Source organism: Convolutriloba macropyga, chromosome 5 (genome assembly GCF_964194025.1).
Source record: "Convolutriloba macropyga chromosome 5, txConMacr16.3, whole genome shotgun sequence".
Classification (NCBI taxonomy): domain Eukaryota; kingdom Metazoa; phylum Xenacoelomorpha; order Acoela; family Convolutidae; genus Convolutriloba; species Convolutriloba macropyga.
Window position 1 is genome coordinate 31,512,465 of NC_134472.1, and position 27,312 is coordinate 31,539,776.

General features: G+C 36.5%; 2 protein-coding genes across 2 annotated transcripts in view; one reads left to right on the forward strand and one right to left on the reverse strand.

Moving 5' to 3' along the window:
• Nucleotides 1-27,312, forward strand: part of LOC142339330 (transmembrane protease serine 11G-like) — a 528,023-nt gene that overhangs the window by 229,466 nt on the left and 271,245 nt on the right. The gene's annotated exons all lie outside the window — the stretch shown is intronic.
• Nucleotides 20,846-25,700, reverse strand: LOC142339677 (uncharacterized). The gene is made up of 5 exons (XM_075389896.1): nucleotides 25,625-25,700; nucleotides 22,267-22,474; nucleotides 21,733-21,891; nucleotides 21,317-21,367; nucleotides 20,846-20,997 (listed from the first exon to the last, which is right to left on the reverse strand). Exons 1-5 carry the CDS (start codon nucleotides 25,694-25,696, stop codon nucleotides 20,846-20,848), a joined length of 642 nt encoding a protein of 213 aa, XP_075246011.1. The 5' UTR covers nucleotides 25,697-25,700.

Genomic DNA, 27,312 nt, shown 5'->3' on the forward strand with positions numbered 1-27,312 from the left:
CTCGAGTCTAATGCTTCTGTTTCTGAGAACTTTGATCACTCTTACACTTTCATAAATCCTGCTGACTCATCACTAACGCTGAGTGAGATAGACACTGGAATCGGCGAAGATATCTTCTTTAATTCAAGCTGGCTTTTTGATGCTGCTGCTGTAAGTGTTGAAGACTGGTCTTTATTACAACTTTTTTTACTGTAAACATGTATGTTTGTGTGAACGCATGTTTATATATATATATATATATAAATATATATATATATATATATATATATATGTGTGTTATATATAAGTATGATATATATAAATATATATATATATAATATATATATATATATATATATATATATGATTATATATGTAGCCATATATATATATATATATATATATATATATAATATATATATATATATATATATATATATATATATATGTGTGTGTGTAAAAGAATAATTTCTTAAAAGTTACTTAATTTGAATAAATATGATTATTTCATAAAAGTAGTTAAGCATGCATTTTATTGCATTTAAGTACTTATTCTCAATCAAATAACGTTTGACAAAACTTCAATGCTAAAACTTAAAATCGGCTGATCACAAACAATACGATTGAGTTGCTAGACTCGATAACTCTTGTTTGTAAAGTAATTATTATTTCCTGCGACAAACTGGGGAAAAACTCTAACTTTAGGATGGCGGGGTACAATTGTCTCAAGGAAGACTGAATAAAAGTATTGGAGGAAATGATCGTCAGGCCTGTGCCCAAGCCGAAAAAATAGCGAAGGAGCATTTGCGAAACAGACATTGGCTGTTGTTCTTCGAAAATAACACTGTTGGTGTTGTAAAGGCGTTGCATGGAGGCGTTCGCTTGGCTATGGGCGAACGCTTGGACATTGAGAAAAACGACAAAATTGATATACGGCTGCCTGAGAAAAACCCACTCACGAGCTCTAATGTGTGGAATGCTATTGTGCTGGCAATAGGAACGAAAGATTACTGCCATTCAGAAGCAATGAACGTGAGCTTCCAGGTGCAGCAGGCCGCGGGCGACCCAAACTTCCAGCCAATGGTTGATATTCCTGACCCCGACCTTTCTGTACACGAAGCTGTGAATCAGATTCTTCTGAAAGGGAACAGTGCTGAAAGTGCACGAAGAAGTGTTGAAAGGGGGTCTTCGCAACAGCGAGAAGGGGCTCTCATTAGCGAAGAAATGGGTTCTGCTGATCAAGGTCCAATGTTTCAAGATGTTGCATCTGAGTCTTTTACTGGAAACAGTGATCACTCCTACACTGTCCTAACACCCGCTGACGTATCGCGAACGCTGAGCGAAATAGAAGCTGGAAGAGGCGACAACCTCTTGAATACAAGTGGGCTTCTTGATGCCAACGCGGTAAGTGTTACTTGATCTAGAATTGAGGTTTAGTGATTGGAATTAAAAGATAAATAATTTCACGTGAGGGGCTTTTGAAAACTTAACGTTTGTCTTAAGATTCAAAGAGAAGGAGCTGGTATGGTGGTTCAGCCACGGCTATCATCGACGCCTGGCAACGCGAAGAAATTGAAGAGAGGTAAAACTTACGGGCCTAAAGAGGTAACGGTAACAGAAGTGCAAAGAGCAGAGATTGAGGCTTCGGAGAAAATTAGCAAAGCTGCAGACAAGATCATGGATGCGGCAGTTTTGATCATACACTGCATGAAAGAGTTAAAGCCGTCCATTTCCTCACTCGCAAATCGAAATTATCGGGAGATCCAAATGTCTTCCAATGCACTCAAACAACTTGTTAGTAGGAGTCATGAGATTTTGGTGAAATCAAGTTGCTAGACTTGGTTTTTTGGATATTTTTCGCTCACTGTTCCCTAGCACGTAGTCATCGGATATTCACTTAGTTTTCTGGCAGGCCATGGTTAAGTTGCTAGACTTAAAAAAAGGTCTGATTCACTTTCTTCAGTTTCAGTTGAAATTACCTAAGTTGCTAAACCGAGAAATTCAATCATAGGGCTCAAGTTGGCTAAAACTAGGCCGTTTCCTCATAACCAATTCCGTTTAATTCATAAATTTAGACTGCTGAGATTGCCAAGCTGGGTGTCCTGATGCCCACTGCTAAGCGATTCTCTCAGCAAAGTGAACCACGATTACCAATACCAAAAGGTCCCTACAAAGGTGAAGATCTGGCTCTGACAGAGGGTGCTAGTGCTCAAACGCTGGGAAGAAATGCATGCAAGAAGCTCTGGACTCGAGATGAGATCAAGTCTCACATGCTCTCTCCGAAAGCAAAAGCTCCAAAACCTGGTGTCGTTCCAAGGACAGACTTCAGTCCAACAAGGAAGGAAACTCTTAAGGGTTAACTTTTTTTATAGATTCCTCTTTTTTGTCTAATTAGATTTTTAGGCAGGTAAGCTTTGGGTAAACTAGAATAATTGCGTGGTGGTTTCAATGAAGTTGAGTGCTAATTTTGTTTTTTTTTGCTTGGTGTTTGTTCTTGCAATTGTAAATTGCACTTATACTTTTGTTTGCAATGCTTAGAGCTCTTCCGTCTCAAATACGAATCGGAGTGGGTACACATGTATGAGATAGCAAAAGTCTCTCTGAACAATTGTGGGAACGAATTGAAATCCTGTGAGAGAAGAAGTGTTGACTCTCATAATTCAAGTGAAGGTAGTGCCAGCAACGGGATCCATGAACAAGAATAAAGAGTTGTTGCCGAAAACCAAGGAAAAGTTGAATAGTTCAAAGAAAACCATAAGCAAAACGCTTTAAAGCGAATGACAGTTTTGTCATAAAAAAAACTCGCTTCAATGTCTATTTTGATCTGCATCAAGATTTGTTTGTTATACTGCTTTCTTTTACTTTCTTTTCATGATTACTGGTATAATTTTATGCTTAATTGGGACTCATTCCTAAAGTCTTTGATGCAAAACTTTGATGTATGCTCATTTTTGGACCTTATTTGAGTTGCCATTCTGTTCTAATTAACTGCTTTTACAAGTTTGACGTTTCGTATTAGAATTGAGGTTGATTTGCTAGACTAATACCATTTGCAGTATGGTGCCTTTTTGTTTTTCACTAAAGTTTGCCTCCTTTGAAATCACGTTCTTTGGAAAAGTCAAGTTGCTAGACTTGGCTTTGAATGATTTCTTCTGCCATTTGCAGTACGGTGCCTCTTCTAACAAGAATTTGATCTCCATTTTTACTCCGAAACGTTTTGGTTGAGTTGCTAGACTTAATCAACTAATTGTTTTCGTTTTTCACTACTCAAACTTTACCTCTTGAAATCAAATTCATTTGAGAAAAATCAAGTTGCTAGACTTGGTTCTCAAAGATTTCTTCTGCCATTTGCAGTATGGTGCCTCTTCTAACCAGAATTTGATCTCCATTTTTATTCCGAAACGTTGTGGTTGAGTTGCTAGACTTAATCATGTTTTTTTTGTTTTTCGCCAAAGTTTGTCTCCTTTGAAATCACGGTCTTTGAGAAAATCAAGTTGCTAGACTTGGTTCTCAAAGATTTCCTCCATTTGCAGTATTGAGTTTTTTTAAATCAGAAATCTTTCTGTTAATATTTCGAAACGTTGTGGTTGAGTTGCTAGACTTAATCATGTTTATTTTTGTTTTTCACCACTAAAGTTTGCCTCCTTTGAAATAACGTTCTTTGGAAAAGTCAAGTTGCTAGACTTGGTTTTCAAAGATTTCTTCTGCCATTTTCAGTATGGTGCCTCTTCTAACTAGAATTTGATCTCCATTTTTATTTCGAGACGTTTTGGTTGAGTTGCTAGACTTAATCAACTAATTGTTTTCGTTTTTCACTACTCAAATTTTGCCTCTTGAAATCAAGTTCATTTGCAAAAATCAAGTTGTTAGACTTGGTTTTCAATGATTTCTTCTGCCATTTGCAGTATGGTGCCTCTTCTAACCAGAATTTGATCTCCATTTTTATTCCGAAACGTTTTGGTTGAGTTGCTAGACTTAATCAATTAATTGTTTGCGTTTTTCACTACTCAAACTTTGCCTCTTGAAATCAAGTTCATTTGAGAAAAGTCAAATTGCTAGACTTGGTTCTCAATGATTTCTTCTGCCATTTGCAGTATGATGCCTCTTCTAACCAGAATTCGATCTCCATTTTTATTCCGAAACGTTTTGGTTGAGTTGCTAGACTTAATCAAGTTTTTTTTGATTTTCACCACTAAAGTTTGCCTCCTTTGAAATCACGTTCTTTGAGAAAAATCAAGTTGCTAGACTTGGTTCTCAAAGGCTTCCACCATTTGCAGTAATGAGCCTCTTTTAATCAGAAATCTTTCTGTTAATATTTCGAAACGTTGTGGTTGAGTTGCTAGACTTAATCGTTTTTACTTTGTTTTTCACCACTAAAGTTTGCCTCCTTTGAAATAACGTTCTTTGGAAAAGTCAAGTTGCTAGACTTGGCTTTCAATGATTTCTTCTGCCATTTGCAGTACGGTGCCTCTTCTAACCAGAATTTGATCTCCATTTTTACTCCGAAACGTTTTGGTTGAGTTGCTAGACTTAATCAACTAATTGTTTTCGTTTTTCACTACTCAAACTTTGCCTCTTGAAATCAAGTTCATTTGTTTTCAAAGATTTCTTCTGCCATTTTCAGTATAGTGCCTCTTCTAACTAGAATTTGATCTCCATTTTAATTCCGAAACGTTTTGGTTGAGTTGCTAGACTTAATCAACTAATTGTTTTTGTTTTTCACTACTCAAACTTTGCCTCTTGAAATCAAATTCATTTGAGAAAAATCAAGTTGCTAGACTTGGTTCTCAAAGATTTCTTCTGCCATTTGCAGTATGGTGCCTCTTCTATCCAGAATTTGATCTCCATTTTTATTCCGAAACGTTGTGGTTGAGTTGCTAGACTTAATCAAGTTTTTTTTTGATTTTCACCACTAAAGTTTGCCTCCTTTGAAATCACGTTCTTTGAGAAAAATCAAGTTGCTAGACTTGGTTCTCAAAGGCTTCCACCATTTGCAGTAATGAGCCTCTTTTAATCAGAAATCTTTCTGTTAATATTTCGAAACGTTGTGGTTGAGTTGCTAGACTTAATCGTTTTTACTTTGTTTTTCACCACTAAAGTTTGCCTCCTTTGAAATAACGTTCTTTGGAAAAGTCAAGTTGCTAGACTTGGCTTTCAATGATTTCTTCTGCCATTTGCAGTACGGTGCCTCTTCTAACCAGAATTTGATCTCCATTTTTACTCCGAAACGTTTTGGTTGAGTTGCTAGACTTAATCAACTAATTGTTTTCGTTTTTCACTACTCAAACTTTGCCTCTTGAAATCAAGTTCATTTGTTTTCAAAGATTTCTTCTGCCATTTTCAGTATGGTGCCTCTTCTAACTAGAATTTGATCTCCATTTTAATTCCGAAACGTTTTGGTTGAGTTGCTAGACTTAATCAACTAATTGTTTTCGTTTTTCACTACTCAAACTTTGCCTCTTGAAATCAAATTCATTTGAGAAAAATCAAGTTGCTAGACTTGGTTCTCAATGATTTCTTCTGCCATTTGCAGTATGATGCCTCTTCTAACCAGAATTTGATCTCCATTTTTATTCCGAAACGTTTTGGTTGAGTTGCTAGACTTAATCAATTAATTGTTTGCGTTTTTCGCTACTCAAACTTTGCCTCTTGAAATCAAGTTCATTTGAGAAAAGTCAAATTGCTAGACTTGGTTCTCAATGATTTCTTCTGCCATTTGCAGTATGATGCCTCTTCTAACCAGAATTTGATCTCCATTTTTATTCCGAAACGTTTTGGTTGAGTTGCTAGACTTAATCAAGTTTTTTTTGATTTTCACCACTAAAGTTTGCCTCCTTTGAAATCACGTTCTTTGAGAAAAATCAAGTTGCTAGACTTGGTTCTCAAAGGCTTCCACCATTTGCAGTAATGAGCCTCTTTTAATCAGAAATCTTTCTGTTAATATTTCGAAACGTTGTGGTTGAGTTGCTAGACTTAATCGTTTTTACTTTGTTTTTCACCACTAAAGTTTGCCTCCTTTGAAATAACGTTCTTTGGAAAAGTCAAGTTGCTAGACTTGGCTTTCAATGATTTCTTCTGCCATTTGCAGTACGGTGCCTCTTCTAACCAGAATTTGATCTCCATTTTTACTCCGAAACGTTTTGGTTGAGTTGCTAGACTTAATCAACTAATTGTTTTCGTTTTTCACTACTCAAACTTTGCCTCTTGAAATCAAGTTCATTTGTTTTCAAAGATTTCTTCTGCCATTTTCAGTATGGTGCCTCTTCTAACTAGAATTTGATCTCCATTTTAATTCCGAAACGTTTTGGTTGAGTTGCTAGACTTAATCAACTAATTGTTTTCGTTTTTCACTACTCAAACTTTGCCTCTTGAAATCAAATTCATTTGAGAAAAATCAAGTTGCTAGCCTTGGTTCTCAAAGATTTCTTCTGCCATTTGCAGTATGGTGCCTCTTCTATCCAGAATTTGATCTCCATTTTTATTCCGAAACGTTGTGGTTGAGTTGCTAGACTGAATCAAGTTTTTTTTGATTTTCACCACTAAAGTTTGCCTCCTTTGAAATCACGTTCTTTGAGAAAAATCAAGTTGCTAGACTTGGTTCTCAAAGATTTCTTCTGCCATTTTCAGTATGGTGCCTCTTCTAACTGGAATTTGATCTCCATTTTAATTCCGAAACGTTTTGGTTGAGTTGCTAGACTTAATCAACTAATTGTTTTCGTTTTTCACTACTCAAAACTTTGCCTCTTGAAATCAAATTCATTTGAGAAAAATCAAGTTGCTAGACTTGGTTTTCAATGATTTCTTCTGCCATTTGCAGTATGGTGCCTCTTCTAACCAGAATTTGATCTCCATTTTTATTCCGAAACGTTTTGGTTGAGTTGCTAGACTTAATCAACTAATTGTTTTCGTTTTTCACTACTCAAACTTTGCCTCTTGAAATCAAATTCATTTGAGAAAAATCAAGTTGCTAGACTTGGTTTTCAATGATTTCTTCTGCCATTTGCAGTATGGTGCCTCTTCTAACCAGAATTTGATCTCCATTTTTATTCCGAAACGTTTTGGTTGAGTTGCTAGACTTAATCAACTAATTGTTTTCGTTTTTCACTACTCAAACTTTGCCTCTTGAAATCAAATTCATTTGAGAAAAATCAAGTTGCTAGACTTGGTTTTCAATGATTTCTTCTGCCATTTGCAGTATGGTGCCTCTTCTAACCAGAATTTGATCTCCATTTTTATTCCGAAACGTTTTGGTTGAGTTGCTAGACTTAATCAACTAATTGTTTTCGTTTTTCACTACTCAAACTTTGCCTCTTGAAATCAAATTCATTTGAGAAAAATCAAGTTGCTAGACTTGGTTTTCAATGATTTCTTCTGCCATTTGCAGTATGGTGCCTCTTCTAACCAGAATTTGATCTCCATTTTTATTCCGAAACGTTTTGGTTGAGTTGCTAGACTTAATCAACTAATTGTTTTCGTTTTTCACTACTCAAACTTTGCCTCTTGAAATCAAATTCATTTGAGAAAAATCAAGTTGCTAGACTTGGTTCTCAAAGATTTCTTCTGCCATTTGCAGTATGGTGTCTCTTCTATCCAGAATTTGATCTCCATTTTTATTCCGAAACGTTGTGGTTGAGTTGCTAGACTGAATCAAGTTTTTTTTGATTTTCACCACTAAAGTTTGCCTCCTTTGAAATCACGTTCTTTGAGAAAAATCAAGTTGCTAGACTTGGTTCTCAAAGATTTCTTCTGCCATTTTCTGTATGGTGCCTCTTCTAACTAGAATTTGATCTCCATTTTAATTCCGAAACGTTTTGGTTGAGTTGCTAGACTTAATCAACTAATTGTTTTCGTTTTTCACTACTCAAACTTTGCCTCTTGAAATCAAATTCATTTGAGAAAAATCAAGTTGCTAGACTTGGTTTTCAATGATTTCTTCTGCCATTTGCAGTATGGTGCCTCTTCTAACCAGAATTTGATCTCCATTTTTATTCCGAAACGTTTTGGTTGAGTTGCTAGACTTAATCAACTAATTGTTTGCCTTTTTCACTACTCAAACTTTGCCTCTTGAAATCAAGTTCATTTGAGAAAAGTCAAGTTGCTAGACTTGGCTTTCAATGATTTCTTCTGCCATTTGCAGTACGGTGCCTCTTCTAACCAGAATTTGATCTCCATTTTTACTCCGAAACGTTTTGGTTGAGTTGCTAGACTTAATCAACTAATTGTTTTCGTTTTTCACTACTCAAACTTTGCCTCTTGAAATCAAGTTCATTTGTTTTCAAAAATTTCTTCTGCCATTTTCAGTATGGTGCCTCTTCTAACTAGAATTTGATCTCCATATTTACTCCGAAACATTTTGGTTGAGTTGCTAGACTTAATCAACTAATTGTTTTTGTTTTTCACTACTCAAACTTTGCCTCTTGAAATCAAGTTCATTTGAAAAAAAATCAAGTTGCTAGACTTGGTTCTCAAAGGCTTCCACCATTTGCAGTAATGAGCCTCTTTTAATCAGAAATCTTTCTGTTAATATTTCGAAACGTTGTGGTTGAGTTGCTAGTCTTAATCATGTTTACTTTTGTTTTTCACCACTAAAGTTTGCCTCCTTTGAAATAACGTTCTTTGGAAAAGTCAAGTTGCTAGACTTGGCTTTCAATGATTTCTTCTGCCATTTGCAGTACGGTGCCTCTTCTAACCAGAATTTGATCTCCATTTTTACTCCAAAACGTTTTGGTTGAGTTGCTAGACTTAATCAACTAATTGTTTTCGTTTTTCACTACTCAAACGTTGCCTCTTGAAATCAAGTTCATTTGTTTTCAAAGATTTCTTCTGCCATTTTCAGTATGGTGCCTCTTCTAACTAGAATTTGATCTCCATATTTACTCCGAAACATTTTGGTTGAGTTGCTAGACTTAATCAACTAATTGTTTGTTTTTCACTACTCAAACTTTGCCTCTTGAAATCAAGTTCATTTGAAAAAAATCAAGTTGCTAGACTTGGTTCTCAAAGGCTTCCACCATTTGCAGTAATGAGCCTCTTTTAATCAGAATTCTTTCTAATAATATTTCGAAACGTTGTGGTTGAGTTGCTAGACTTAATCATGTTTACTTTTGTTTTTCACCACTAAAGTTTGCCCCCTTTGAAATAACGTTCTTTCGAAAAGTCAAGTTGCTAGACTTGGCTTTCAATGATTTCTTCTGCCATTTGCAGTACGGTGCCTCTTCTAACCAGAATTTGATCTCCATTTTTACTCCGAAACGTTTTGGTTGAGTTGCTAGACTTAATCAACTAATTGTTTTCGTTTTTCACTACTCAAACTTTGCCTCTTGAAATCAAGTTCATTTGTTTTCAAAAATTTCTTCTGCCATTTTCAGTATGGTGCCTCTTCTAACTAGAATTTGATCTCCATATTTACTCCGAAACATTTTGGTTGAGTTGCTAGACTTAATCAACTAATTGTTTTTGTTTTTCACTACTCAAACTTTGCCTCTTGAAATCAAGTTCATTTGAAAAAAAATCAAGTTGCTAGACTTGGTTCTCAAAGGCTTCCACCATTTGCAGTAATGAGCCTCTTTTAATCAGAAATCTTTCTGTTAATATTTCGAAACGTTGTGGTTGAGTTGCTAGTCTTAATCATGTTTACTTTTGTTTTTCACCACTAAAGTTTGCCTCCTTTGAAATAACGTTCTTTGGAAAAGTCAAGTTGCTAGACTTGGCTTTCAATGATTTCTTCTGCCATTTGCAGTACGGTGCCTCTTCTAACCAGAATTTGATCTCCATTTTTACTCCAAAACGTTTTGGTTGAGTTGCTAGACTTAATCAACTAATTGTTTTCGTTTTTCACTACTCAAACGTTGCCTCTTGAAATCAAGTTCATTTGTTTTCAAAGATTTCTTCTGCCATTTTCAGTATGGTGCCTCTTCTAACTAGAATTTGATCTCCATATTTACTCCGAAACATTTTGGTTGAGTTGCTAGACTTAATCAACTAATTGTTTGTTTTTCACTACTCAAACTTTGCCTCTTGAAATCAAGTTCATTTGAAAAAAATCAAGTTGCTAGACTTGGTTCTCAAAGGCTTCCACCATTTGCAGTAATGAGCCTCTTTTAATCAGAAATCTTTCTAATAATATTTCGAAACGTTGTGGTTGAGTTGCTAGACTTAATCATGTTTACTTTTGTCTTTCACCACTAAAGTTTGCCCCCTTTGAAATAACGTTCTTTCGAAAAGTCAAGTTGCTAGACTTGGCTTTCAATGATTTCTTCTGCCATTTGCAGTACGGTGCCTCTTCTAACCAGAATTTGATCTCCATTTTTACTCCGAAACGTTTTGGTTGAGTTGCTAGACTTAATCAACTAATTGTTTTCGTTTTTCACTACTCAAACGTTGCCTCTTGAAATCAAGTTCATTTGTTTTCAAAGATTTGTTCTGCCATTTTCAGTATGGTGCCTCTTCTAACTAGAATTTGATCTCCATATTTACTCCGAAACATTTTGGTTGAGTTGCTAGACTTAATCAACCAATTGTTTTTGTTTTTCACTACTCAAATTTTGCCTCTTGAAATCAAGTTCATTTGAAAAAAATCAAGTTGCTAGACTTGGTTCTCAAAGGCTTCCACCATTTGCAGTAATGAGCCTCTTTTTATCAGAAATCTTTCTGTTAATATTTCGAAACGTTGTGGTTGAGTTGCCAGACTTAATCAAGTTTACTTTTGTTTTTCACCACTAAAGTTTGCCTCCTTTGAAATAACGTTCTTTGGAAAAGTCAAGTTGCTAGACTTGGCTTTCAATGATTTCTTCTGCCATTTGCAGTACGGTGCCTCTTCTAACCAGAATTTGATCTCCATTTTTACTCCAAAACGTTTTGGTTGAGTTGCTAGACTTAATCAACTAATTGTTTTCGTTCTTCACTACTCAAACGTTGCCTCTTGAAATCAAGTTCATTTGTTTTCAAAGATTTCTTCTGCCATTTTCAGTATGGTGCCTCTTCTAACTAGAATTTGATCTCCATATTTACTCCGAAACATTTTGGTTGAGTTGCTAGACTTAATCAACTAATTGTTTTTGTTTTTCACTACTCAAACTTTGCCTCTTGAAATCAAGTTCATTTGAAAAAAATCAAGTTGCTAGACTTGGTTCTCAAAGGCTTCCACCATTTGCAGTAATGAGCCTCTTTTAATCAGAAATCTTTCTGTTAATATTTCGAAACGTTGTGGTTGAGTTGCTAGACTTAATCATGTTTACTTTTGTTTTTCAGCACTAAAGTTTGCCTCCCTTGAAATAACGTTCTTTGGAAAAGTCAAGTTGCTAGACTTGGCTTTCATTGATTTCTTCTGCCATTTGCAATACGGTGCCTCTTCTAACCAGAATTTGATCTCCATTTTTACTCCGAAACGTTTTGGTTGAGTTGCTAGACTTAATCAACTAATTGTTTTCGTTTTTCACTACTCAAACTTTGCCTCTTGAAATCAAGTTCATTTGTTTTCAAAGATTTCTTCTGCCATTTTCAGAATGGTGCCTCTTCTAACTAGAATTTGATCTCCATATTTACTCTGAAACATTTTGGTTGAGTTGCTAGACTTAATCAACTAATTGTTTTCGTTTTTCACTACTCAAACTTTGCCTCTTGAAATCAAGTTCATTTGAGGAAAATCAAGTTGCTATACTTCGTTCTCAAAGATTTATTCTGCCATTTGCAGTATGGTGCCTCTTCTAACCAGAATTTGATCTCCATTTTTATTCCGAAACGTTGTGGTTGAGTTGCTAGACTTAATCATGTTTATTTTTGTTTTTCACCACTAAAGCTTGCCTCTTGAAATCAAGTTCATTTGAGAAAAATCAAGTTGCTAGACTTGGTTTTCAATGATTTCTTCTGCCATTTGCAGTACGGTGCCTCTTCTAACCAGAATTTGATCTCCATTTTAATTCCGAAATGTTTTGGTTGAGTTGCTAGACTTAATCAACTAATTGTTTTCGCTTTTCACTACTCAGCTTTGCCTCTTGAAATCAAGTTCATTTGAGAAAACTCAAGTTGCTAGAATTGGTTCTCAAAGATTTCTTCTGCCATTTGCAGTACGGTGCCTCTTCTAACCAGAATTTGATCTCCATTTTTACTCTGAAACATTTTGGTTGAGTTGCTAGACTTAATCAACTAATTGTTTTCGTTTTTCACTACTCAAACTTTGCCTCTTGAAATCAAGTTCATTTGAGGAAAATCAAGTTGCTATACTTCGTTCTCAAAGATTTCTTCTGCCATTTGCAGTACGGTGCCTCTTCTAACCAGAATTTGATCTCCATTTTTACTCCGAAACGTTTTGGTTGAGTTGCTAGACTTAATCAACTAATTGTTTTCGTTTTTCACTACTCAAACGTTGCCTCTTGAAATCAAGTTCATTTGTTTTCAAAGATTTGTTCTGCCATTTTCAGTATGGTGCCTCTTCTAACTAGAATTTGATCTCCATATTTACTCCGAAACATTTTGGTTGAGTTGCTAGACTTAATCAACCAATTGTTTTTGTTTTTCACTACTCAAATTTTGCCTCTTGAAATCAAGTTCATTTGAAAAAAATCAAGTTGCTAGACTTGGTTCTCAAAGGCTTCCACCATTTGCAGTAATGAGCCTCTTTTTATCAGAAATCTTTCTGTTAATATTTCGAAACGTTGTGGTTGAGTTGCCAGACTTAATCAAGTTTACTTTTGTTTTTCACCACTAAAGTTTGCCTCCTTTGAAATAACGTTCTTTGGAAAAGTCAAGTTGCTAGACTTGGCTTTCAATGATTTCTTCTGCCATTTGCAGTACGGTGCCTCTTCTAACCAGAATTTGATCTCCATTTTTACTCCAAAACGTTTTGGTTGAGTTGCTAGACTTAATCAACTAATTGTTTTCGTTCTTCACTACTCAAACGTTGCCTCTTGAAATCAAGTTCATTTGTTTTCAAAGATTTCTTCTGCCATTTTCAGTATGGTGCCTCTTCTAACTAGAATTTGATCTCCATATTTACTCCGAAACATTTTGGTTGAGTTGCTAGACTTAATCAACTAATTGTTTTTGTTTTTCACTACTCAAACTTTGCCTCTTGAAATCAAGTTCATTTGAAAAAAATCAAGTTGCTAGACTTGGTTCTCAAAGGCTTCCACCATTTGCAGTAATGAGCCTCTTTTAATCAGAAATCTTTCTGTTAATATTTCGAAACGTTGTGGTTGAGTTGCTAGACTTAATCATGTTTACTTTTGTTTTTCAGCACTAAAGTTTGCCTCCCTTGAAATAACGTTCTTTGGAAAAGTCAAGTTGCTAGACTTGGCTTTCATTGATTTCTTCTGCCATTTGCAATACGGTGCCTCTTCTAACCAGAATTTGATCTCCATTTTTACTCCGAAACGTTTTGGTTGAGTTGCTAGACTTAATCAACTAATTGTTTTCGTTTTTCACTACTCAAACTTTGCCTCTTGAAATCAAGTTCATTTGTTTTCAAAGATTTCTTCTGCCATTTTCAGAATGGTGCCTCTTCTAACTAGAATTTGATCTCCATATTTACTCTGAAACATTTTGGTTGAGTTGCTAGACTTAATCAACTAATTGTTTTCGTTTTTCACTACTCAAACTTTGCCTCTTGAAATCAAGTTCATTTGAGGAAAATCAAGTTGCTATACTTCGTTCTCAAAGATTTATTCTGCCATTTGCAGTATGGTGCCTCTTCTAACCAGAATTTGATCTCCATTTTTATTCCGAAACGTTGTGGTTGAGTTGCTAGACTTAATCATGTTTATTTTTGTTTTTCACCACTAAAGCTTGCCTCTTGAAATCAAGTTCATTTGAGAAAAATCAAGTTGCTAGACTTGGTTTTCAATGATTTCTTCTGCCATTTGCAGTACGGTGCCTCTTCTAACCAGAATTTGATCTCCATTTTAATTCCGAAATGTTTTGGTTGAGTTGCTAGACTTAATCAACTAATTGTTTTCGCTTTTCACTACTCAGCTTTGCCTCTTGAAATCAAGTTCATTTGAGAAAACTCAAGTTGCTAGAATTGGTTCTCAAAGATTTCTTCTGCCATTTGCAGTATGGTGCCTCTTTCAATCAGAAATCGCTCTCTGTTAATATTTCGAAACGTTGTGGTTGAGTTGCTAGACTTAATCACTTGTTCTTATTTTTCCGCACTAAACTTTGCCTGCTCTTGATATCAGTTCTTTTGAGAAGACCTTTATTGAAAAATTTCTTCAGGTGCAATGTTCAGGAGAGTTGATTGGTCGGTATTGGCTCAATGTGATCTCTTTGCTGTGCAGCGTCTTGTTGAAACTGGTGAGCGCTCAGCTATGAATACTGTTCAACCAATGCGTGAAACCATTTTTAATCGAAAACTTTTGAAAGAAAAGCTTTGGAGTGATACCTTTGAAGCAGTTTGTTCTACGTACAGGCAGCTTCCTCCAGACTTCAAAATTGTTCATGACAATTTCGGTGGCTATCGGCTCTTATACACTGGCAAGAAAGTTGTAAAACCACCCCACGTGTTTAAACCGTCTCCGGTCGGTGTTGTCAAAGTTGTTCCCGATGGTGTTGTAACAGATTTATCTGTAATGTCCTCTCAGAGAACCAACGAGCAACTTCTACTTCTTGGGCCTATGAGGTTCGTAAATTCGGATTGCAATCCGAATTGTGTCCATAACTTCTCTGGTGATGATGGCCTTGTGAAGCTGGAGGTGAGACGACGAATCAGCCCTGGTGATAAAATTTTCGTAAAGTATGGCCCTGAATTTTTTGAATTAAACGCTTGCAGGTGCCGTACCTGCCATTTTGAAAAAATTGAAAGCACGGAAAGAGAAGAAAGCTTCGATATTTTGCTGGATGATGTTATATTTGACTTTACGTTTGAATTTTTACAGCAGCTAACTTCTGAGCAGAAGAAATCTTCCATATCGCAATGCTCTTTACCTAAAAGACTTCGGGGAATAGAATTAGTTGAAATTTATAACAATTACAGCCGGCAGCCAGACGAACTTTGGTTAGATGAACCTCTGCCCAATTTCGACTCAGTTGAGTTAACAGGGTCTGTTCAACCGATGCCTACAGTTAATGACAACCAAATATTAGACGCGTCCTTCGAGAGCGACGAAAATAGTGATTCAGATTCTGAGTCTAATGGGAGTTCAGCGTCCGATAAAGGCTTCGAAGTGATGCACTTTGCGCCTCAAATCTCTTCACCTTATCGCGATTACGAGGAAGTCGATTTTTCTGTTTCAACACTCTCTGAGCGCAATGACCTTTGTTTTCCGGAAATTTCTACAGAATTCGAATATCAAAGACTCTATAGTGGTAGTGACCTTGATGTTTTGGATGCCTCATCTCTTGTAGAGCTCTTTTGCTCGAAATTTAATATTTCCGATGAAGCGTCGACAAGTCTGTATTCGGTTATTAGAGCCATCCTTCCCAATGACAACTGTTTCCCCTCTGGCTTTTCAAAAATTAAATTAGAAAAGTTGTATTTCTCGAGACAATTGAGATATATGAAAAAGACCCACATTGAAACTCTTTGCGTTCTCAATTTCCGAGTACAACTGGGCGAAATTTTAAAGCGAAATTTGAGTCAAATTATTAAGTATTCAGAATATCGCTTGCAAAATTGCGATGCGGACTTGGACTCATCTTTTTCTCCGAACTTCTGCGTTCAGAATCATTCTTGTGAAGTTAATTTATCGGTTTTTACTGACGGTGTTAACATTAAGAAATCGACCTTTGAAAAAGAGCTGTGGCCAATTTGGGTGCAAGTGCTTGATCTGCCTCCAAAACTTCGAATGGCGCGGAAGAATATTGCGCTCGCAGCCTTGTTTGTTGGAGGTAAAGTCCCTGATTGGAGCAAAATTGTGCCCGAACTTCGGAATGAATTGAAATCTCCGTTTGATTTGTCCGAAAATCCGGACGAGAATCTCCGAGTTTCGTACAACGTGCGTCTCTTAGTTTGCGATTTAGGTGCTAAGTCGCACGTTCTAAATATGTTTAAATTTAATGGGTTTTACGGGTGCCATTATTGCACCACAGTCGGCAAAACTATCGGTAAGACACACGCTTACTATCCGTATGGCCAACTTGGTGATATCAGAGAACCATCTCTAAATAACCTCTACGTTAATTTTGCTGAATGCTTACCAAAGAACGAACAAGTGAGTGTCGTGGGTGTTAAGGGTAGGAGCGCTTTTTCAAGTATTGTATCGGATCTCCCGTTAACCGCACCCATCAACTATATGCACTGCGTCCTACTCGGTGTTTTTCCTGACACCGCAAAGGTTTGCTACAAAATGCTTTCGGTTCCTGAGAGACAGGATCTTCAATCAGTTTTACTCCAGCAAAATTGTCCCCGGGAAATGATCGCGTATTCGCGCAAAATCCGCTCGCTAGATGAAATTGGGCTTTTTAAAGCGAGTGAGTGCTTCAATTGGCTTTTTTATCTCTCTCCCGTCGTTTTTCAGGAACGTCTTCCTGTTATTTATACAGAACACTTGAATAATCTCAGCTTCGGTATGCGTTTGTTGGTTGAATCTAGTCGAGAGGAAAATGTGAGAGCAGCCGAACATCTCCTAGACCAATTTTGCAAAAATATAGTTGCCATTCATGGCGGAAACGAAAAAGTGGAAAACATAAATGTCCACTCGTTGCGCCATTTAAGTGATCAAGTCAGGAGGTTCGGACCTTTATATTGCTACTCGGCAATGTGTTTCGAGGCTGCAAATAGAACTCTTGGCGAGGTTTGCAGTGGCTCGAATAATGAGTGTGAAGTAATTTGCCGCAGAGTCTTGAGGAGGCATCGACTGTACGGTGCTCAAGTCAAGAGCAGTAGGTTAAGACACGTTTTCGACACTCTTTCAGGAACGTCTATTAGCAGCAACTTCAAATCGTTTTCTGATGAAATGATTGAGACGGATTCCCTAAAATTGGGCGATCGATTCCTTGATTTATTTTGATTCCTTGAGCTATAAACCGTCGAAGCTTGGAAATTGTTTCATATGCTACCTGGAGAATGGAGTTGAGTCGTTTGGCCAGATTCAATACTTTTTGAAGGCATCTGGTCCTTTGCTATTTTATACGATGTATGCAGCTGTACGAAAATTCAATGTTTTAAGCTCTCTTGGTCCTGTTCAAGGTTTTATCTATCGTGTTGAGGAGACCAATTTTGAAAATCTCGTCATAATGGAAAAGGTCCGCAAAGTCTTCTGCTACCGAGAAAAACAACGAATATTTATTGTAAAACTGATGTCGTCCTTCGAGCATTCTTGAAAAACTATCGCTGAACCTCAATGAGTTTGAAGATTTAAAAGAGACTGTGTTAGTCAGGAATTAAAAAATTCTGTGTTTAGATTGTTGTCTTTGTTATTTAATTTACGTGATTCAGTGTCTTTGTCGTATTGAGATCAATTGTTTTGAGACGTTTTTTGTTTTCAACCACCTAGGTAACAGCTGAACTCCAGTTTTTTTAATTATTGTTTATGAAAAACAAATTTCCTTAGTTCATACGGCGAATAATCAAACGCTGTTTATCGATTTTAATTGAAATCTGCCTGCTATGTTAGAAAAAAAGAAGTTGCTAGACTTCATTTAGTTGTCTGAGGCTCAAATTTGAAATTAATATTATTTAATAGCGCAAATCTTGGCATTTCAGACGTTCGATTAGAAGATTAGACGGATATTTTTACAGGAATTATTTCGGTTTGAGTATATTTTTGATCCTAAAAATTTTGGAACTGCTTCTTTGGCTAAGTCAGCCATATAATCGTTAACTTTTCCGTTCCAATCTCTGAAGCTTTTATTATAGAAAATTAATATTAAAATTATTATAGAAAATTTTTATAGAATTATTTTGGTTTCAGTAAATTTTTGATCCAATCTCAGTTCGGTTTCAGTTGCAATCTCCTCTGAAGCTTTTATTATAGAACATTTTTATAGAGTTCATAGTTCCAAGCAGTCAATTTGCTTTTTTAGCATCGATACCTTGTCTTGGGCGACTCGAATCTAAGAGATTCAGAGCCCTCATTGTATCGAAACGAGTATATTCAACAATACAGGTAATAAAAATGCTTTATGTTGCTTTCGATTGCTCTAAACTATCATTTTTTGAAAGCCTATTTGTTTCCAGTCCAAGACTCGACGGCGAAGGTGGCCGGAGAAGCGGACATCTTTATAAACTTGTTCCCTTTGCGCGAAACTACACTCACATTTTCGTCTTAGTTGGCGATAATGATGTTAAGAGCACGTCTGTTGGAAAAATACTGCAAAATTTTCTGGATTTTGAGAGGTCTGTTTGGCCAAGCCGAGTAAAGTTTGCGGGAAACATGAGAAGGAAAGATTTATGTGCTGATACGGTGTCAGCAAACAACGTCTTTCTGAGTTCTCACTTGGGCTACAAATTTAAGAAAACTAAAATGATTAAGAGAGCTGACTTTGATGATCACTGCGAGTATCACTTTGACAAAAACGGAGAAGGTTTTCGACATATGGCCGCCCTTATTCTGTCTGTATTACAAGAATTCTCTGAGTCCGATTGCTGGCAATAAGTTGTTATAGTACACTTTCTTGTGTTCTGTGATTTCTGTTGATATGCGTCGTTCTTTTACAATTGAACTTGATGCTTGTTTTGTTGACTTCTATTGTTAATTGCTCTCAAACGAAGTTGTAGCAATTATATTAATCCTGTTGGTCTCTTTCAGATGCTATTTTTTGTTTGGCCTATTTAAATTTTCGTTCTCAAAAATACGGTATAAACAAGTAGCGCCCAGCTTGCGTTAAGTGCTCTTAGAGCCTTTCAGCTCACTAGTTTTCAAGTATGTGATTCACAGAGTCTGTTTTGGAGACTTATACCTATGGTGAGCAGGGCGGTTCCACCCCCCCCCCCACACTGTTGCCACCCCATCAGCCCCGCGGTGGACCCCCCCCCCCCGCTGCGCTCACGCCCCTTCAATTAATTTAAAACAAGCCTCACTAAGCCGCGCCTAGCTACTGACGAAGCCAACCGCTCGTCGGTCGTTTGAGAGCAATTAGCACGGCGTAAGTCGATTATGTTTGTTTTAAATTTTTTAGTCGAGAGTTTCTGTCTCTTTGGCATTTTTCAGGTGCTCGAAATGTTCGGCCCCTCTAATGAACATTGTGACTACGGAACTCGACATTAAATATGGTTAGATCTTTTTGGCCATTTCCCATTATAGCCCCCCCTCCTAGCTTAGTGATCAGATAACCTATAGTTCCCCCCGCCAGTCATGTTAATTAAACCATTATAGGTGGCTATAATTTCATTGGAGGCTATATTATTATGGGGGCTATAATTTCCAGGATTAAAATGAAAGCCTCCATAGTTAAAAGTACCCAGCAAAGTTAGTTTCAGAAGCCTTCGCAGTTAATAGATAGTTTGGTTCTTAAATGGAAACGATATTCCGCAATGAAAGCAATGACCTCATTCCGCAATGTGATCAAACGGTGAACAGATTTATAGCATAGGTTCAACGTTTTTTGAAACCAGTTGGATTTTTATATTTGTTTGACATAATTAGGGGATTTCCAAACTAAAAACCGAATATTATTATTATTATTTTTATTATTTTATTATTGGTATTATTATTATTAATATTATTATTGTACTCTAGTTTTGGCTCTTGTTTGCTTTTTTTCAGAGTTCAAAATCATTTGGTCCTTCCCAGATGTAGAGCGGGTGTGCCATTTGGTCAGTTCACAGAGGCACCACATCAATGAAGTGTTCTTCCTCTTCCCAGATGTGGAGCGGTTGTGCCATATGGTCAGTTCACAGAGGCACCACATCATTGAAGTGTTCTTCCTCTTCCCAGATGTGGAGCGGGTGTGCCATATGATCCGTTCACAAATGAGTTCAGAAATGACCCTCAACAGAATATTCTTTCCCCAGTACCAGAGATGGTGTTTTTATTGAAATGAAGTGGGTGTGCCACATCGTCTGAGTTGGACTGAGATGAGAGAAGAACTAATTGGACTGAATATTTTTTGAAATGAATTAATTTTAGACTGTTTTTTCGTTATTCTCACAGTAAATTCAGAGTATTTTCATGCTGAGTTTTTTTCTGAGATTTTTTTTCAGGCTGATATTTTGTTCTGAGCAGTAATTCCACAGTCTGATTTTGTAATGTAGTTCAGAACAAATTCAGAGAAACTAAGTTGTCCTGATTTTTTACTCTGATCAGCCTAATTTTTGACATTATCATGATACTTGGCAGTCCAAAATTCAGAACAAAAGTTATCATGATTCAGCGCTGAAAAAATAATTCAGTGTAGTCCGGGAACGTCAAATCGCTCAAACCAGCAATCAAAAATTTTGGAACAAAACCGGTCACGTGAAAATTTTGCATAAAGACAGCGATACACTGCGATTACAAAAATTGCTTCAAACATCGTTCCAGAATTACGCATGAAATTTTAATTCAGGTTTGGCGCTACGTATACTTGGAGCCAATTAAAGACTTAAGGGAGCTACACATACTTCATTCCCACATAGTTCACCCCGATTTTGAGGACGAGAAATGAAATGGTCAGACAAAAAATTGCAAAAAGACCAGCAAGGCCCCAATAATTTCTGAAAACTGTTTGAGACCAATTCAAAAACACAGTTTGAAAGCTAAATTTTCATTAGCTTTAAGCAGGAAGCCTTTAAAGCAATCAGGAGGCGGGTAGTTCAGTTAACAACAACGACAAATATTCAATTTTGTGCAAAATTTTCTGCTTTTGTTTATCGTAACACTTTTCCTGAATTGAAATTCAATTTCAACTACTTAACCTGAGATGACTTAAATAAGAAAAAAAGACGAATTTGTGCGAGGTGGCCAGACTTCAAATAATCAGTTTCAGATTATAAGAAGCCAGGCACATTGTTCTACATACATTTGTGTTGTGATTGTAGCTGATTGGCGGTGGCAGTGCTGTTGTCGGCATTTTTATGATTGTTCTCTGTGGCAGTTGAGAGTATTACGAAGAATTCCCTGTCTGGCTCCGCCTCACTGTGGTATATCACTTTCAGTTCATTCCCTGTAAAGAACACTGAAAAACTCGCACACTCAAAACCTTACTTGAAAATGGTGTTTCTTTGTTCAAGAAAAAGCTGCCATCCTTTTGGCATTCGAACACCGTTTATAGAAAGTTGATAAATATTTTTTGAGTTGTCCGTACTTTAAGGCATGATATAGGCTATCAAACTTAAGCTACACACGTCACCATAGCAAAAAAGCACACCATCACACCATTAGTTGCGTTATGGTAGGAGCGGGTGTCACTGAAGTTCTTTAATTACGATTACGAAAACCGGTAATAATTTTAGAAAGAAAGCCACAAACGAGAGACAACTAACCAGATCTTTGGAGTTCTATTCCGTTCTTTCTGACGCTGGAGGCGGATACAACTAAAAACATGACCAATCATCAAAACAAACGTCTTTTTTAAAGTATTACTTGCATCATTGCTTTCCTGCATTGCTTAAATATGCAATGGATGATACTCTTTTAGCAGAATTATTTTAATGCTTTCTATTGATTATAACCAAGTATAGCATCACTCTTTTTGATACATCATGCTTTTTGGCGTTAGAAAACCACGCGCACATAGACCTATATTTAAAACACATCCAGTAATCTGCATGGACTAAACGAAAGGTCTACAATTACTCCTACGACCAGAAAAATGTAACCACAACCCAACAGGCATATCTTTAACAGTAATATTATGAATATTTATAAGCTTTTGATAAGAATTAAGAGCGCAACTTACCAGAATATTTAGCTTGATCGTTGTCTAAGGTGAGCGCTTTCTGAACCGACTCTAGAAGAGCATCGTCCACATCGTCATCTAATACATGTTGCGTCTCGGCATTCAGCTGCTTAATCGCCTCCGTTGCCTCTCTTCTTGACTCGAGTGATTTCATCATTACTTAAAAAAATTGGTCAACTTGGCTGACTTATAACCCTTGAAAACCGGAAAAAACTTTTAGATGTAATAAGTCTGGTGGCTATTTTTCCAAAATCTGAAAAATGGATTGAGTTATAATTTTATCATATTCGCCACACGTATTCGAAGGCAAAATATTATATAGTCCAAAATACATTCAACACGTTGGTATGTATTAGCCCAACATTTTCGTATTCACTAATGAAAAACTTCGCATTAAATTAACTTTTCAGAAAAATAACAAATCAGACAAAAATCTTGATTTAGTTGTTCTCAAAATAAGTTTTTCTCAAAATATTTTAATCGCTATTTTTTAACGAAGCAAATTGAATAATCATAATAAAATCCAAAACTAACCTTTCTTGCAACTAGAGGCTGTTTTCTTCAACTCATCATTTTGTCGCTTTAACTTCTCGAATGTTTGAGCGGTATTCTGGCAGAGTTCTTTGATTTTAGCACAACTTTGTTCCACTGAAAGGCAGTCAATTCCAGATCCCAACCTGGCTGCAGGATGATGAGTGTCATCTTCCAGCGAGTCAAAAAACTTCTCGACGTCTTCGAGAGACTGCAAACAAAACAATACACATATTGCTTGCTGATTCTTATATTAGAGTACAGAGGTTGAAAATGCATGCCTACTTGATAGCATGTCCTATGGCCCTACTATAATATACTACAACGTAGTCGTGCCAAACCAGATAGATAAGATTCGGCAATTCATCTCAAATGTTTAAGTTGTAGTAGCTGTCGCACAGAGCTGCAATTCACAGGTAATTTTGGCGGGATACCGGCGCTTATAGCCGTTTTTAACTGTCACCTTAGTTTCATTTGTATCAACAAATAGATATATTAAAAGTAGTGTGACTGTCTATCTACAACTGCGGTTATGTAACATTGTTACAGATCCTACTCAAGTAAGAGTTTAGCACAGGGGGCAGTATCCAGTTCTCAGTTGTGCTTATCGGATACGTGCAATTTGTTCTTCTTCTGCTATCTTTGGTGGAGGTGTGCCGAGCTGCTTGCTCTCTCTGTTCAACTGGGTATGGAACGTGTATCGGTGGATGCTTTTGAGCGCATTTTTGTATTCTTTGCGATTTAATTGCTCTTTATTGTTTGTGTTGTTTCAGGCGGTCCATATAAGAATCATTTAGTGTCAGTCTCATGGGAAGAAAACTGGTTGACGTTGTTTTGTGCACGGTGGCTCTGATAACCACCGGCCAGAAATTGCTCTGCTAAAATTTCTTTATGAGCTTTAACAGGCAGCAATTCACCCTCATTGTGTAAGTCACTGATGTCAAAAAATTTTACACAGCCAGTAATTGTGCGAAAAGCAATGTTTTTTCAATCTTTGCAGGTGGTTCCAGTTTGTATTGTTGATTATGGAAACCCAAATGGGACCACCGTAGTTCAGGACGCTCCGACCGATAGCTTTGTAAGTCAGTTTTTTTTAAAATCAAAATAAATTTTTTCAAATTTCGATGGTAACACAGAAAATTACTCACCAAGTTATTGCAATTTAAGTTTTTTGGGTTTATGTGTGTAATGTGGGTGGTGCGTGTGTGTGTGTGTGTTTGTAAGGTTTGCCTGGGCCCGTGTCTTTCAAAATGTTCTACATTTATTATTTTAAAAAGAGTTTTTGTTTTTGTCTGCCGAAAAAATACGGCATATTTTTTCGTTAAATCAATACAAGTAATTTTCTCACAAGTAAGTGATGCCAGTAGCAGTACTAAGGAACTTTAAAAGACAGATTGTCATGCTTAAGTGGCAAAAGATATCAGCTTAAAATATTAACGAAACTAATTGTTGGTTATTGCTAACGTAATTGTCTCTAAAACTATACCAATAACGTTGATAATAATAATAATAAATAAAGGGCCGTGTACACCATCCGGCATCGATGGATGTAGGTCAAAAAATTGGCATGATGAGTAGCACTTAGCAGCCGGATTCTGCGCTCCCCCCTCCCGGTCACAAAAATAGTGTAAAGACGGCCCAGTCAGAAAAATAACAAACAAGTGGAGGGGAAAGCACCTAAATAAATATAGCACACAAAGGGAACTGGTGTGGAAGGATTAAAATAAAGATGGAATATCAAGGAAACATAGCCGGCATATTGCCGGAATAGCTGCGAAAGAACAGACCTGCGTGCCATATAATAGATAGAAATAGATCTAAAATGAAAAAAAAATCGACGCCGCGCCGCTCAAAAAACAAGGTAAAAAACTTTCAGCCATAAATTAATAAAGCTTGTTAAAATTCAATCCTCAGAAGCCTCTTATTAGGGACCTTTACTGCACAAATGAGTTCCTTTGACCTTAAAAATTCAAACTAAATTTAAGTTTTAAAGTGCAAAAGTCATTTTATTGAGTTAGGTAAGTCACGTATGATCAAAAGCTAATCACGCAAATAACCTAAAAACTTTTGTTAGAGCGAGTGAGAAATGACGTCACGCGCGCAAATTCCGTTAGTGAGAGGAAGAAGTCATTCAGAAAATTTTACTTTTTCAGCTTTGCTGTGTGAACAAATGTAAAACGAAAAAAGAGCGTCAGACAACGAAACAAAAAAACATAGGACAAGTCCTGACGAACAATTCAAAGAATTTTCATTGGCTGCACTGAAAAACTAGACTTAGAATGGACTATGAGTGAATATAGAAAACCATTTAAAAAAAATCAGAACAAAAAAATAAGAAAACTGAAAATCAATATCAAAATGCCGCATGTGAACAAAAAAACCGCCAGCGAGAAATGAAAAATTAATTCAAACAAAAAACTAGGCCTATAATGAGCTGCGAATGGATTAAGAAAAACCTTTAGAATAAAAATCTGATCCAAAAAATTGAAAAACAGTGAAAATCAAAGTGAAATTGCCGCATGTGAACAAAAAACCACTACCGAGAAACCGAATTTTGTTCAAATACCGTTTTCTCACTCTACTTTAAAATTAGAACAAAAAAAATTCACGCCGCAAAACCACTCGCTTTTTCGCTCCATTTCGGCGTGACCATAATCACTACTCCAATTTGACTTCAAAAATCATGAAAATGTGTGAACAGATCTTAAAAAAAAGACAGCGCCCCAATACAATTCAAAAATCTTTGAATTGTAAAAAAATCCAAGAGCACCGCAATATAGCTTTGCTCAGCTTACAGCTTCGCAGCTATAATAAACAAAGGAATAAAGTTATGCAGGCAAACACTCAGTGCAGCCTTCCCTTCTCCACGACGGCGCTAATCGAAGTCTCACTGAGAACGAGGCTTGAGGGCGCGACATCCCCTCAAGCAGAGAACACAGCTCCTCAGAATTCTTTTTTACTCAAGATTTGTAATTCTGAAAAGAAATTGGGGTTAAATTTTAATATAACGCAATCACGGGCAATCTTGTTTTTATTATCCTACGTCCCAAAATTTAGCCTGTCGGATACCTCCCACCTACATGTTCTCTCACCATAGCACTGATATTCGTAAAAATGACTGCTCTTTGGATTGTCACAACACTCGAGGCACACAGGAGTATGCCAAATGCGAAGTGATGCTACCGAACATCTCTATTTTATCCACAGACGAAACTGATATAGTGGAACAAAACTAATAAGCGATTTGAATGAAGATTTTAGTAATTGACTTAGTATAAATTGAAACCAGGAAGGCTATAACGGGACATCCAGCCAAATTTGGGTCTTAGAAGAGAATACTTCTATCACGACAAATACTTACATTTAAAGAGGCAAAATTTGGAATGTGATCAATGAACTGAGGCAACCTTTCTTCATCACTATCACTGTCCATTTTTTTTTCTGAAAAACAACACAAATAGTCGAAATTCGAAAAATTGCGAAATAGTGGTTCACTGAAAAACAGTTTGATTGAAAGCAAAAAGGTATTAAATACTGAATAATTTTGATGTTTTAAAAAAGAGCAAAACAGTTGGTCAATGAAAATTGCAGATTAAAACGAAAAACCACCCAGTCTTGATTGAAATGCCTCAGAAAAAGGAAAACTGGATTGAGCACAGCTATCGAAACTTCTTACAAACACCATTGTAGATATAAAATAGGACTGAGGCGACAAATGAAACTGAGCAAGAAAAACAACATGAATATTGATCAGAATCAAATTTTTGACAGACAAAACCAATCATTAGAATTGAAAATTTTATGAAGATCGAACACCTGATCAATTTCAATCAAATATCGACTACTGACAAGACCAGAACAGCTCAAAAATCTAGTAGGCCAAAAAAGCTAAAAGAAAAAGTCATAAAAGGAAGAACCCATTTGTCTCAAATTTGTTTACAGAATTAGAGACAATTTCCAACAATACACATAAATGAAAAAACAAAGTTATTTCATTGAACTGATATTGATTTTTATATTTTTGTTACATTCTCTATCCATGACAACCAACTCATGTGCAACATGTCAATCATTAATACTTCAAGTAGGTAAAAGCATTGATAAATGAACACCATGAAACTGAGACAAATACACTAAACTTTCAAATGGGCAAGGACTGACGCATTGACATGAAATGAAAAGACATCATAATTTTCAAGCAGAGCTTTCAGATTGATACGCAATAGCCGCGATAGTTTTTTAGATTTTCGGTATCCCCTATCCCTTTCAATAAGGTAAGCAACAGTCAGAGAGGAAAGTCTTCTTTGAGAAAGCAAGGTCAAAAAATGAGCTAAAAAGAACAAAATCCCCGTGCAAGGCAAATCTAGTGCTTCGGAAATTGGCCAGCCTGTTGTTTACAAGTAAATTAATCTCATTTTTTGCCATATATTTATTTCAGTTACAGGTTAGGTTGCATATTTCCAAAGAAAAGTGTTTCTATGTTACTTAAAGAAAAAATGGATCTTTTCCGTTTGTGCCCCCCCCCAGCTTAGTGGGCGCATATTATTTGCAACCCCCAGACGCACGTGCCATATTTTCACTATGATGATTTACTATGTAATGGCACGTGCTCTGTAACTGGGGGGCGCATAACGTACTGGGGGGCACAAACGGAAAAGATCCGAAAAAATACTTCCATGAGTTCAGCAGCACATAAACTGTTTCAAGCCAAGACGGATGCCAAGTTGATCTGAGAAACTTTCTAGAAACTTACCAAACGAAGTACACGGATCCCTGAATTCTGAGGTCTTGAGATAACCTGAAAGGCCTTTTCGAATTATCTCCCAATTTATCTCGAAAGCTCAAAATCGTTGAAGCTACCGCACATTTAGATTAAAGAAATTCCGCCAACAAGTTCACTAACGATTGCCCTTGTTAGATTCAATATGCACCAGAACCATGCACAATAATAATGTCTTGTAATGCATGAACAACTGCATGAACGTGAAAAAACTGAATTTTATTATCTAATAAACTGAACGAAACAAACTGGGGTTAATGTAAAACACT

Excerpts from the sequence above, each read along its gene's own strand:
- LOC142339677 (XM_075389896.1), bottom strand. The coding sequence starts at position 25,696 with ATGGACAGTGATAGTGATGAAGAAAGGTTGCCTCAGTTCATTGATCAC. Across the intron at positions 21,368-21,732 it reads CGATCAAGCTAAATATTCTG|TTGTATCCGCCTCCAGCGTC; the intron begins GTAAGTTGCGCT and ends TCATGTTTTTAG. Across the intron at positions 20,998-21,316 it reads AATAGAACTCCAAAGATCTG|GGAATGAACTGAAAGTGATA; the intron begins GTTAGTTGTCTC and ends TGTTCTTTACAG.